This window comes from Gavia stellata, chromosome 17 (assembly GCF_030936135.1).
Source record: "Gavia stellata isolate bGavSte3 chromosome 17, bGavSte3.hap2, whole genome shotgun sequence".
NCBI classification, from domain to species: domain Eukaryota; kingdom Metazoa; phylum Chordata; class Aves; order Gaviiformes; family Gaviidae; genus Gavia; species Gavia stellata.
In genome coordinates this window covers 19,875,374-19,889,471 of record NC_082610.1, presented here as the reverse complement: position 1 = coordinate 19,889,471, position 14,098 = coordinate 19,875,374, and the positions used below count along the sequence as shown (strand labels likewise).

The window sequence follows — 14,098 nt, the reverse complement described above, 5'->3', positions numbered from 1 at the left end:
ACGAAAATGAATGCCCTTCTTGTGATGTTTCTTTGCCCCCAAAGAGCTCCAAAGTCCTGTTTGTAGACTTTCTAGGCTTGATAAAAATGCTCTTGGTATTTGTCAGTCTCACGCGCTGGATGGAATATCCTAAAACAAAGCCTATTTATAGGAGAGAAGTGTCTAAAAGGAAGGAAAGCAACAACATGAGCTATTGAAGTGTGTTGCTTTGGACCTGTGACAAGACTACAGCACGGTAGAGGGCAGTGAGGGTATGAATCCCAGGTTGTCATGCTGGCAGGCAGAACACGGGTTAGGATTGTAGCCCTCAGCTACCTGTGTGTGCGTGTAATGGTTGCTTGCCTCTCACGCAGGATATCAAGTTCAGGCCGTGGAAGATGCCGTGTCACGTCTACCTTGAAATCATGTTGAGCGCTCTACACTGCGTTACAAGCCACTGTCTTGTCAGTGGTACAAAGGCAGACAACATGTTAATCAATTCATAAAAAGAAGTCTAGTATGACATTCAGGCCGGATCTTTGGCTGTTGTTGATCAGGGTGGTGGCTGATCAGTCATGCAGGTTGACACGAGGAAGGAATGTAGGTCTGCAACTCTTGGAGGTGTTTGGCTGCTGCTTGTGTACATAACGGCCCATATTGCGAATGCGATTTTTGTATTTGAAACTAATTTTTAAGCAAGATGAAAATAATACGGTATGGCAAGGCCAAACAACTAGTTTCATAAAGCTTTTAATTTTTAACTGCTTATCTGCAGAGCTGAAGAGATTGGCATTTGAAATGCTTTGTGCTTTACTCAATTGCGCTCTTTTAAAGCATCTTCCTGTAAGTCATAGAGATGTAAGTGAAAGAGTTCAAAAGTGGAATTAAATGACACCAGAACAAAATAAAATTTTGGCTTGAGAGACTATACCGCAGTGAGTTGATGTTGTTCTAAAAGAAAGCGTTGAGTCTGGGAGTAGAGCAGCAACTGTTTGTGATGTGTAATTTATGTGGGATAATGTCTCTCTACTGGGTGGAGCTGGCACTCATTAGGAGTTGAGAGCAGACATGTCAGTCTGAGAAGCAACACAACTGACAGCCCATCTGAATTGGATGAGGAAAGGATTTCCTGAGTTGTTCCCTTTTACAGAGGGGCTTTGCAGACTGCAGGCTTGGGGGTTTTTTCCCCTTCCTTTTTTTTTTTTTCCCCCTTTTGTACAAACCCCATGATGTGCCCTACTGTTGAAATCCCAAGTCTCAACGGGCTTTTGAGGTCTATCCAAAGACTCAGTAGACTGGAGACTTTTCTGACCCTATTTATGCTTCTCTGAAAAGACTTCTTCAGGGGACTGTGCTGACTCAGCCAGCCTGATAGTCAAGGTGCTAAAGATGTGTGGGTAGACTGTGGGATGGAAAGGACGTGCTTGCATTCCGCCAAGCTTTAAAAGACTCCCTGGCCCCTAGAGTGGGAAATCAGGGAGACTTCTTACAACAATCTAGAAGATCCATAAGCCCAGTTCTCATTGATTTTTTTTGATGTGAATTATGAGGCAGCTCAAGTGCTCTGGAGTGATGACAGCTGAGAATTTGCTGGTGGCTGCCCAAATTCCGTAAGTGGTACTGAAAACCTGGGCCATGTCTGCAAGAGCAGAAGGCAGCACCACGGAAGAGAAGGAAGTGCATGTGTGCAAAGATCTGAAGTGGAGGTATCCTCATTCTACTTCAGAAATGCAGTTAGATAATGTCATCCTTTTTATTTTTAAATGTACCATAGCATAAGCACTGTGGTGTTTCCAGTTTAGCTGTTGATTGTGCCAACACTTTGTTCAAGGAACGTGTGGACATGGCACTGTGGGACGTGGTTTAGTGGGCATGGTGGGGTTGGGCTGGTGGTTGGACTTAATGATCTTACAGGTCTTTTCCAACCTTAGTGATTCTGTGATTCTGTAACACAGGAGTCTGTTACATGTGGGCATTAGTTCTAGGATTTCCCTGCAACTATTTTATATCAAACTGCAAAAAATCTAGTGGACTGGGTGTGTAGAGGTTAGCAGGTCTCACTCCAGATTTGCTAAGGCTGACAGAGAAGATTCTGGATAGAATCTGGATGCCCATTGCCAAAGAAATACAGCTTTTATAGGCCCAATGGATCCGAGGGAGAAAAAGATATTTTGAATTTGTTTCTAAATTTGATGAATGAACAGGTTTTCAGATTTTGGGTTGAAATAAGCTATGCCTTCATTGATACAAAACCAAGAGTACGATATGTAGGTAAGGAGAAACAGGGACTTAACTCTTTGATTGTTGTCTGTATCTATAACCCTGTCTCTGAAAACAGGCTGATGCCAAGCAAAGCAAGCAAGCAAAAAAAAAATCAAATTCAAACTGTAAGCGAACATAGTGAGGGGAAGAGGGTGAAGTAAGGAGAACATACAAATGCCCATAATGTTGAGAAAGTTTCATCTAGCTGAGTACCCTATTTTTGGTCATGGTCGCTCAGGGATGCTTAGAGAGAATATAAGAAAAAAGGAGAGATGACACAGGTCATTTTTACCAGCTGCTCCAGTTAATGGTTTCAGGTCTTCCCCTGCAAGGGCTGCATGCAAAATACCATTTTTAATAAATGCTAGGATACCTTGCCCTCCTTTGATTTGCGTAATCTCTTTTTGAACCTGCTTATATTTTGACATCCACAAAACTCTATGACAGTGAATTCCAGAATTTAATTAAATGTTTTGTGAAAAAGTACTTGCTTTTATTGGTTTTCAACCTGCAGACCAAATAACCTCTAGCTTTTTTTATCTCGGGAAAAATGAATAATGATCCTCTATGCACCTTTCCCGTCCTGCGTTGGCATTTATGGACTGCTACTGTTCCAGTCTCTTCACACCCAGGAATGTGGTCCCTACTAACTGGTCTTTTTTCAAGTATTTTTTCCTGGTTCTTTTGAAATTGTTGCTAAAAGGACACAGCTCAGATCATGGACATTTTGGATGAGGTCTGCACATATCCTTCAGTTCTGCAGTGCAGAGCTCTAGATCCTCAGTACGCTAAGGGTAGAAATGTCCTTCAGTTCCCCATTTACTACTCCATTTAACTTTCTAAAATCAGAGGCACAAAGGGAATAAATTTTATACCATCCTTTATTTTTTAAATTTCCATATACCATCCCATATTTGTTAAATTTCAGGCCTCTGACTCGTGAAAGAAACGCAGCTTGTGTTACACTGGGGTGATACTACTAGTATATGTCACATGAGCTCTGCTAAAGTGTCCATCCACGCGGTGGGACACCATCTGTAAGTTCAGTCATCCTGCGTACTGGCAGTCGGTAGTGGTAGTGTGGTGCAGATAGACGTCTACGAGGTCTTCAATAGTCTAATGGTCATGAACTGCTGGCTTGAAGGTGTTTTCCAGAAGTGGCCACTCCTTCCTCCAAGACAAGCAGCAGCTGCACTGACAGGTTGTTTGCACGTGCTTGTATAGAGCGCCACGGTCTCTGCATTAGCACACTCGCTTCTGCTTTTTCCATGTAAGGTTCTTGATTCATTTCATCCTGTCAATGTGTATATGTATTCCATTTCCACCTCCTTTATGTGTCTGGCTGAAAGGAACAGTAATTTAAGTATGCCTTACATTACAAGAACACTTGCTGGATAACATTCACGTCACTACTATCAATACTTTGATGTTGATTTTTTCATTGTATACTCTTACTCCATAGTTAGAGGGGGAGGCATATTCACACAAGAGTAACTGGATAGCAAGTAGGATTGAGAAAGCCTTTCTAGTTTAAATATATTGAGACTGGGGGGAGAAAAACCCTCTGAGTAAGTTACTTTAACTACAAAACAATGGGTCATACCTTCCCCTTGGATTCTGTTATCACTGTATTTTTTTAATACACGAGGAATATGTTTTATCTAAAAGAGGAAGTATGATGGGTAGATCCCAGTCGTATATAATATGAGAAGCCTCAATTAGATGCATTTTCCATCTAATAAAACCAACAGAAAACCCACTTAAAGACACCAACCCCATTATCATGAACAATGAGGCAATTTCTCCTGCAGTATTTTGAGTTTGTAGCTGTAACTTCAGAATAATTTTCTCCAACAACATGTATATATCTGGGGCTGTTTGGGATTACTTTGTTTACCATACTGTAAGATCATTTCTAAATGTATGCACTGAAGCCTGAATAATTTATTTTCTAGCCCATTAGAACAATTTGGAGGATCTCATTCTGAAGGCAGCTTCTTGCCAAGACAGCGAGTGCACACATGTCTGTGTATCTCTTGGGGAAGGAGAGACAGACTGAGTCTATGCTGTTAGAGTAAGCCACCCACTTTACTGCTTGACTCTGCCGTATAAATGCCTATGAGCAATTTGTCTTGAGCAGAATAAACCAGTCCTTCCACAGCCAATTGCAAAGTCCAGGCCTGGCAAAGAACCTACTACTCGTGTGTTTGTACTCACGATTTTGCAACTCAGGCACAGACATACGAAACAGCCTGTTCGAGATTTACACTGAGGTCTGTCCTGGAACAGACACTTAAATCAAATCTCCGAAGTCTTAGGGCTATGACACTATCCCTTCTGGTGTCCCACTGTTTTGGCCTTAGAATAAAAGATTTTGCAAAAAAATGCAACATTTATTGGAGGGGAAAAAAAAAAAAGAGTTAGAGGAAGCTGCATGTTGTTGTTTCAGATTTTGCCGTGAGCTGCCTTGCTTGCAAGAGAGTGGATTGTCATGAACAGTTAGGCAAATAATAGGTTAAACATTTCACAAGAGAATTAAAAAAAATGCTGTTGCCAGTAGCCTGACATCTTTGAGGGGGATTTGGTTATGTTTTTTTTAAAAAAGTCAACCCTGTACTCACTGCGTGGAGTCAATACAGACTCATATTCGGCTGCCAATAGATCAGGTTCAAGCTGTAGACTTCTTGCTGATCTTTTTGTTTTAATGTTTTCTCTTTGAACCACGACAGCTTCACTGTTTGCATGGAAGCCCCCAAATTGTCAAGAGTAGCCCTGTTAATGGTTTTGGTTTTGTTTAATTTCACATCTCGGCAAGCCCTGAAAGCTGTCAAGACTTATCATCTCATCAGTCTGCTTCTGACTGTTTGCCGCAAACAAGGACTGGGGGTTGGGGATGGGATAGGGAGAGAAAAAGTGGAGGAAAGGGAACATCATAAATAACTGAGTAAAATTATCCATAACTTAACAGCTCCTTAGATACCAAGACGAAGAAATCAAAACAGACAGGCAGCATAGAACCATCTACAACAGTTTTCTCTTCACTCTGATCTAGAATAAATAAACGTGATCCCTCTGATCCCTGGATCTTAGACTGGGAATTACGCTGCTGTTCTGTTCAGAATGGGGGGCAGAATGAGCTTTTTGAATGTTTGGGAATGAAAATATTCTGCTATCATTGGAAAGGCTCCTGTGGCTGTCTTGGTGGGTCTTGGTTCTCTTAAGCATTTCCTTAACCAGGTTCTTGAGTGTTATTATGGTTATTGGACAGAAACGTCAAGGTGTGCTTCACTCCTTGGCAGAAAGGGGGCTTTAAGGAGCAGTTTAGACTAGGGTTAAGGGCAGCCTCTGCTTGCCAGGGCCCAGTGTGCAGCTTAGCGACTTTATTCAAGGACTGTGAGGGAACGTTCTGGTGTGGGAAAAGGAACAGGGCTGAGCTAAGGTGGAGCAGCCCTCAGTAGTGTGTGCTGACGTTTCCTAAGCAGCACTTCGTGAAATCCAGTTTGAGCCAGACGGTTTAATGCTCAAAGGATCCCTTTGTGCATTTCAGGGTTTGGTTAATCAGCCTAAGGAAGAGCTGTGCATTATCTCTTCAAAAATGGGAAGATAATGAGTTGCTAGAGAGCCTGATGTGTATTAGAGTATCTCTGAATCAAGGGCAATGTAGTGAGATACTCCTGCTGACCAACTGGCCTGAAATACTCAGCCCTGATCTAAATGGGTACAGTCACAGTCGCGGCATTTTGCATGAACCATCTCCTGGTTTTGTGATGTTTTGTACCACTGGTGAATTCCCAGTTTCTGCAGACAAGAATTACTTTGGAGGGAGAAGATGCTGGAATCAAATGTCCTAAGGGCAACTATGTCTTAAGCGTTATGCATTTATGCATAAAGAATTTAATGAGTGATGGAGGAGCAGGCAAGCAGTTTTTGCCTTTACCAAACACAGCAGCATCCTCAGTGAGACCTACCTCCCATAATAGAAATGATAGTTGTAGGTGTCTGTATCACTCAAAGCAGTGTAGCAACCCGGGGAGCGTGAAAGGTGATAAAATAAGCTGCCTCTCATTGGTGCTGTTGAATTGCTTCAGAACAAAGAGCTGAAGATAATAGCTAAATGTATTGCAAGGTGATGCTTCTGCTGCTGCTGGGCATTTGCCTTCGTTAGGCTTAATTGGGCCATTTGTGCGGCCTCACTGTGCCTGCGGCTCAGAGGCTGATTTTGAGGCAGAATGTCCACCAGACTGTGGAGGCAGAAGCGCAGTTGTGCTTTCCATCCCCTTCCTTGGCCAGTTTAGTGCTATTCCTGACTGTGTTTCAGCGCTCTGACCAGTTCGGTTTTAACCTGGGTGTCTGCCACCTCTCCTTCAATGCTCTTCTGTAGTCCAGCAGACCTTCAGGGTTTTATTCCTGTTTTAGGGAATTTATTCTTAAATTTTTTTCCAGTTTTCCCTTGGGCCATGTTGATAGCTTTTGTTTATATTCCCTCAGTTACCCTAAATTATTTTCTATGGGTTACCTTCTCTAAGTATTCTTCCCCCTCCTCTCCCCTGGTTATTCTTCAATCATTTTAGACCGTGCTAAGGGTCATGGTCCGTAAGTGGGCATAGAGGGGAGGTATTTCCAGTGTATATGGTGAGGGCATGGACTGTGCCTCCGTGGTGCGTGTAGAGGGTACTTTGCAAAAGGGTGAATATGGTGATATGGGATGCCTGTATATGAAAAGGCTGCTGAATGAAATGATTTGAGTCCCTGTGTCCTGGAGTCTTCCTTCTCTCAATGGAGGCTCGCAGGTTGATGCAGCCGAGGTACGTTATGATCAGGTGTAGTTTGGCTCCTTAGTTCCACACAAAATAGACTCATCTGCAGCTGGGGCGAGCTGTCCTGCCTTGAGACACAGCCACCTTTATTGCCCCTCGTTGAGGGGGAATTCAGTGGCATGCAGAGGCAACCTTAGCAATTAGTACTAAGAAATTGCTTTGGTTTTTGTATTTCTCTTCTGTGTTTCATTTCTGAGGTTTAGCTCTGCCCCAGCATTAGCTCTGTCTTTTTCTTTCCCTGGTTCACGAGCTGCCTTATGTTCATCCACTTTATGCAGACATTTAATTGATATGCTCCTATGTCTGGTTTACTACTCTATGAACACAATTTCTTTCCCAGCCTTTAATTGATTTGGATAATAAAGTGCAATTATGAAACTCAATGAAAATTGGTTATTTTAAAGGGAGAGCAGGAAAGAAAGAAACCTAAGTGATGCTCTGCTCTGTGACTGTATAATAATGCAAAATCCCCTTTGGTTTAATTCTGTTTAATTGCTCAGCTTTACTCAGATTGTTACAATTCTGCAGGCTTTCTTGCAATTATAAGCAGCAGGCTTATAAATGTTTGTGTTTTTTAAAAGTTCCTTGTGTATGTAATAATTGTAAATTTTATGGGTTTGTAATGGCTGCTGCCTGCACTGGCATCCTCCCTTCTCCTTGCTCACATGCTTGGGGAGCCTGTACTGCTGCTCCCCTCTCAAACTTTTCCCAAACCAGCCAAGTCCTCTTCTGAGGACTGAATTACCAAGCCAGTGGCCACATTAGGAGTAAACATTTGTTTGGTTCTTTTGATGTTACCGGAGGATTCTCCCTTCTTCTCTGGCCCCTTTACAGTCTAAATGCTTTCTTGCTTCCAAGGGAGGCTGGACCTTGGACAGGAACTAAGAAGAGGTGTGAGGTGCCCTACCAGGGGATGCTCTGGCAAGATTTGTTTATGGCATGTGCCAGGGATGGGAGACGGTGCATTGGGATAGGAAGAACAGGGGATCGAAAGTGCTTCAGCCATTCTGGGCAGCTCTCTGAGGTACCTGAATAGGATATGGAATTTTTTCAGTCCCTTGGAGATCTGAATCTTTGGGAATTTCTCCTTTACACAGTGTCTGCTTTTTCACTGGAGAGGAAAGAGACCCAATAGAGAAGTTGTGTCTTGGATTTAGGAAATCTGGGTCTTTTTCTTGAGTGTTACGTCATACTCATGAGTTCCGCCTCTACGATTTTTTTTTCTTTGTCCTTTGTCTGTTTTCCCTACTGAAAGTGCCATAGGGTGAGATCATTTCTTACTAGGTGTGACTGCTGGGTTTACCCCAGCAGAGCCGTTCTACCGCTGCCATATTGGTATGGATTAATATCTGGGGTTGCTTGGATACGATAACTGAGTTTCTTTGTTTCTCTCTATTTTCCCCAGTTGGGAGGCTGTGGAATCCTTGGAGTAGGCATCTGGCTGGCTGTTACCCAAGGGAACTTTGCCACCCTCTCCTCTTCTTTCCCGTCCCTGTCAGCCGCCAACCTACTGATCGTCACAGGGACATTTGTCATGATCATTGGCTTCGTGGGCTGCATAGGCGCCATCAAAGAAAACAAGTGCCTCCTGCTGAGTGTGAGTATTAAGCCGCTATGCTGTTGCAGTGTTTTCTGTCTTAAGGTGCTGATGCTATTCCAATGCATGTTACAGTGTCCATACTTCCTTACAGAAGTTGCCCACTTGACATGGATGAGATGTGAGTCATGTTTGAATGAGTCCTTGATAGCTCTAAGGAGCTGCTAGATCATTCCTGACGATGCTTTTAAGCTGTCCTTGGAGGATGAGCCCTGCAAGAAGGGAAGGGTTAGTGGTGGTGTAGGTTTCCTTGAACTCTTCAGAGAAGAGGGAGGGGGTTGTGAAGACAGCTTTTGCAGTGTACCCTTGAATTATTTTTTAGCCAGCTTTGGTAACTATCTACTCCACATGTCTACCCTGGTGGGACTGATGATCTGAAGTTCTGGGCAGAAAGATCAATGTAGGCAGGAAACGTTGTAAAGAGACACATTGTAAAGAGGTTGATTTCATTGGAAATGAAGTCCTTCAGATTTGGCAATGCTGGTTTTGCCAATCATTAACTCTCAAAAGGCTGAGATGCTGGGAAGCAAGGGTGCCAGCACGGAGACTGCTGTGAAATCAAAGATTAATAAGGTGCCAGCTGTCCATGATTTAACAGAGGCTTGAGCCACATCCCTAGTGTATTTTATCAAAATGTAATTTGATGCCACTCAAAGCTGGCCTTCAGAAGTGGTGAGTGCCTGCTGTAGTTGGTGTTAGTGTATATTTTGGGTCCTGTTCAGCTGAAGACCAGTAAGTGAGGTGATCTCTCTGCTCAAGTCCAGGACTTCACCGTGAGGACTGGCGAACCTCAGAGTGAAGTGAAGCTGGGGTTTAGTTTGGTGAGCTGGTGATTCCTTTGTAAAAGGCTGTTCCTCACCATGCTTCACATATTCATTTTGCTCCCCTGGGAACTACCGAATGAGTCGAGGCACACAGCTCCCAAGAAGAATTCACCCTGTAAAAATCTTTAAGTGGCCATGAGATTCCAAGCCTCAATAGAGGCCTGTTTTCAGACCCCTGCCTTAGTTGTTTCTGCTGATTTTTAACCAGTACGAGTCAGGACTAGTCAGTCTAGGCTAGTAAGGCCTATTTATGTGGCAGGTAGGTGGTTTGAAACTAAAATGAACAACATAAATCGAAATTAAGGCAATTTTGTGAGTGGCAATCTACATTGGGAAGGCTGAAGTCAGAATCTGAGGCTGAAAGTCCTTGACAATTTTAACAGTCTTATAAATGCCCACTTTGTGGAGGAAGTGTCTGGCCAGCCAGATGTAATTACTGGATTACAGCTTCAATGCCAATGCAGCAGGAGTCCACAGGGTGCTGAGTCTAATGGTATAGCTTATATGCGCAAAATAAATCACCTATTTTGTGCTTTTTGGACTAAAATCCTAGCTCAGGTGTGACCAGCAATGAGCGGTGGTGTCTTATGTGTCAGGATCTGGCAGTCAGTCCTCGGTACTGGCAGTGTTTCAGCCCTTTATCTCGTACGGTTGGTTGGCCCTCATCGCTCCTTTTGGCAAGGGCAAAGTCTCCCTTGATCAGCCATCATTGCTGCAGCCAGAGTGAATGTACTCAGCCAACCCTAGATGGGCATCCTTTTAGGGAGATGCAAATGTTTGGGGATACTGCTCCTCCTAACACATACTGCACAATAATCACAATCTAATGCCCTTCAATGCACAATCTAAGGACTAATCTAATGCCCTTCAGTGCATGAGGTAAGGGCTGCACTTGATGGATCAAGTTAACTACTGCAAAGAAATCCAAATTAATTTAGGAACTCTTTGCATGGAAGAATTGGAAGCTTGATCTGATTTGGTACCAGCATTTCACTGTCTGCCTGTCCTTACCTTTGTGTACTGTATCTATTCAGCGTGGCCTCTATTTTACTCAATTTTCTTCCAAATTTAGTTATGTTAGAGCTGATTACAGCTACTTTAATTCTGAATAAGCCCAACTCTAGAGGGTTGAAATGCAATTTCATTAGTCTATGTTGAATTCACTTTTGGTTTAGTCTAGAGCAACTTTCCACAATGTGCATTGATACTTACTTACTCTCATTAAATACCAGAGAGATTTTTGAGCTCTTGAGAGTTCTTCTGTTGAGTCTTCCTGTTTGGAAAGGAAATGGATGGTGGTAGGTACTTCTATTTCTGTGAGCAAAGCCTTATCATGTAGGTTTGTTCTTAGTCTTCCTTTCCCCAAATTGCTGGCTCTATTTTACTAGTGTTTGAAACAGTACTTTTTTCAGAGCCAGGGCATTTGGTTTTGGCCAGTTCTCGTTTTTCTAGGTAATGTAGGTAGCAAAATAAATGCTTGAATGAAAGAACTTGCTGAATATCAAACCAAGGCTGTTCTTAGGGTGTGTGGTTGCTACATCTCTTCATCCTTTTCTTATTTCACAAGTGTTCCCAACAGTGTGGTCTGCCAAAATGAAAAGAATCTCTTCCCAAAATACCTCTCTTTTTTGTTAAGTGTTCCTGAGAATGCCCCTTCTCTACTGCTTTTTAAGAGGACTGTTTTGTTGCAGCTGGAATTGATAGGATTTACCATCTAAGTTGTAAAGGGAAAGCTACTGAGCATTGGCAACATTGTGTGTATATGGCACAGACTGCATTTAACAGTCACTGCAGGATCAAGTCAGTGATTAGATCCTCCTTCCTGTATCTCCCAGGCCACCACTTAACATCTGGCTTTGTTCCTGGTAGTAGCTAAGATAAGATTGCTTTTTGAACTGAATTCCTGTAATTTATGTCTCCAGAAGGTATTACCACAAATGTGACAGCAGCTCCTGGGATAAGTTGTCTTTCTCATGTGTGATGTCACTACCATATCTTCTTGTGCAGTGTTTGGTTTAGCTAACTTTTCCGAATTTTTTCTTCCATTTGGAAATAGGAGCTTTGATAGTACATGGACAGAGAAACTGAACTTGGGCTGCACAGGTGTTTAAGATGGGCTGATGGGGGCTATTTGATTGTATGGGTAGTATGTTGTGTTGCATTATTCACTGGATAATGTCTTTGATCTTCTTAATTTGCCCACACCTCCTGATATTTGGCCAGCCCCAGCACTAGACTGATAAAGAGGCAAGCGCTAAACAAGCTTAGGGAACTGGGAGGGACAGGAGTTAGACGAGGTCTGCAGGCGGTTCAAACAGGTTTGCGGTGGGCTTAAAAGCAATGAAAAGCTATTAATGGAGTACTAAAATGAAAGCAAGAAGTAAAAGCTAGCATGTGTCCCTTGCATGTTTCAGTAGTCTGTATGCAATAGTCTGATGAAGTGAGGCTTGGAATGGACAAAAAGAAAAGGAAGTGGAATAAACGAAGCTGGAGGAGTACCCAGGGATGCTGTAGTGATGGGATGGCAGATCCTCAAGTTATAACCTACATGTATGAGATCAAACATGGCTCCACTGAGCAGAACATTGCTATGTGTTTCTGAGTGAGTAGCAGGTTTCACTGACCTCCCCCTTTCCTGTGCTCGATACAGTCTGAGAGGAAGTCTGGGATGTTAAGTATGACCATAGACAGTAATAAAGATGATACGAATGTCATCTGATTCTCCAGATGCTCTGCCCGTACTGTATTCCTGTTCCATCCTGCTCTGAAATCAAGCCCTTAAGATCTCCTTGAAGACACTTATGGCATTATAAACGTATGGACCACATGGACATGCCTGGTTTAACCAAGAACAATTTGGACCTCTACTTGCTGTTATTTCCTGTAGTGCACCCCATCCTAATGATAGGTTGGCGGTAGTCTTTAGACCTGCAAGGACGGGAAAGACAAATTTCCCATGCAACAGGAGCACCTCTTGTTCTGCTTCTTAAAAGCAGAAGAAAGTGGAAAGGATGTGGCAGTTGCAAGTTGGGGAAGGGTGTAGCTGGGAGGATGTGCTGCTGTTATTGGGATGGGTGGTTTGGAGGAAGACATTGGAAATATTGCAGGAGGCATGGAGTACCACTGGATCCTAAAATGGCCTGGGAGGGAGCAGGGCAGGAAGAACTACTAGCTCAACCCACCTGTGTTGGAGGAGCAGAATTTCATGTGGTGTTGGACACAGCAGGATGTTTGTGTACAGTCTTGCCTTATGAATAGTGCTACTGTTCGATGATGTGATAAGGGATGAGATTTCCTAAGGAGTCTGCTTGAGTGAATGGGAAATGAGCAGTATCAAAGAGACATTTTGATCTATTTATATTTCATACCCTAGGTTGCAGAGCAGATGAGACTCTGATCCTGTATCTTTGTGTTCTCCATGTATGACATTTGTATTGGGTTGTCAGAGCAAACCTGTAAGCTCTTTGGTATTAGGCTGCTGTGATGTTAGGTGTAAATTATAGTAATTGCTTACCTCTGGCATTTGCCAATGACTTTTGAAAGAAAGGAGGACAGACAAAGTGTTTTAAGTAGCAGAGGACAGATGGAGAAAGGAGGTCGAAAGCAGAAGTAAAGTTGAATTTGTAAATGAGATTTTTGCATAGCTGCGTGCAATAATTAGGAATGATCCACGTTAACTCTCTGAATAGAGTTTTAGATAGCCTAAAGCTTCACGGTTTTACTGGCTTGAAAGGACTTACCTGGTGTCAACCAACTAAGGAGCTGGCAGATATTCTTTACTCAGTGTATAGGCAGGACAATGCCTCATTAATCTCTTAAGAAACAGGCCCATTCCTATTTCTCTGCATGCAGAGGAATAGAATAATAAGAAAATCTAAAATGGAGCGTGAAAAAACTATTAAAAGGAAACCTCGACCATCCTGTGCATTCTGCAAAAATAAGCAGATGGGGTGAGTTGTGCAGCTGTCATTCTAAGATCTCAGTGAACAAAGAATGGATATTTACAATGGTTCTTACTTGCTCCAGCTACAATGTGAAAGAAGATAAACTTTCCCATCATTAGATTTCCCTAGGGAAATCAGAGCAACTAGCATTTCTTGAAATAAGTATAAAACCTGGTGTATATAATCTTGCATCTGAATGTAGATGCAAATTGATGAGTGAAGCAGGCGAACAATGCTTTCTTGCTTCAGTAAGATTCCTTTGACATTTCTGCTATTCTTTTTGTTCAAGATTGTATAACAGAGATCCCTCTGCTATAAGCTCAGCTGTAATTAGAAAATGGCAGCTTTGTTCTGATGAGTTGGGTCACTGTCCTGAACAAGTGACAGAGTTAATAAGCTAGGAGCCTGACTTGAGAAAGTTAGTTTATGGACTTCCATTGATTTATTTTTTTTATATAGGTATTTGATCCTGCACTGCAGGATCATCTAGCTGTACTGCAAAGCTCTACAGGCTATCTTGAAACACAACTAGGAATCTGGTTTTGCTCCCTTCCGCTTTGCAAATGTGTTACAGTTCTAATGTCCATCAGAGCTACTAGTTGTATCCATCATCTTTGTGAATTTTAGCAAAATGTGTAGCTTGAGTGCTCTTAACCCAGTTGCAATGCCTGTGCT

The 14,098-nt window shown here is 42.6% G+C and overlaps 1 protein-coding gene across 2 annotated transcripts in view; it reads left to right on the top strand.

Moving 5' to 3' along the window:
- The window catches only part of TSPAN4 (tetraspanin 4), a 294,706-nt gene that overhangs the window by 214,899 nt on the left and 65,709 nt on the right, over nt 1–14,098 (top strand). For both annotated transcript variants that reach the window (XM_059825810.1, XM_059825809.1), the window contains one exon: nt 8,464–8,655. In XM_059825810.1, the coding sequence (XP_059681793.1) occupies nt 8,464–8,655 (192 nt within the window). The remainder of the gene's footprint in view (nt 1–8,463; nt 8,656–14,098) is intronic.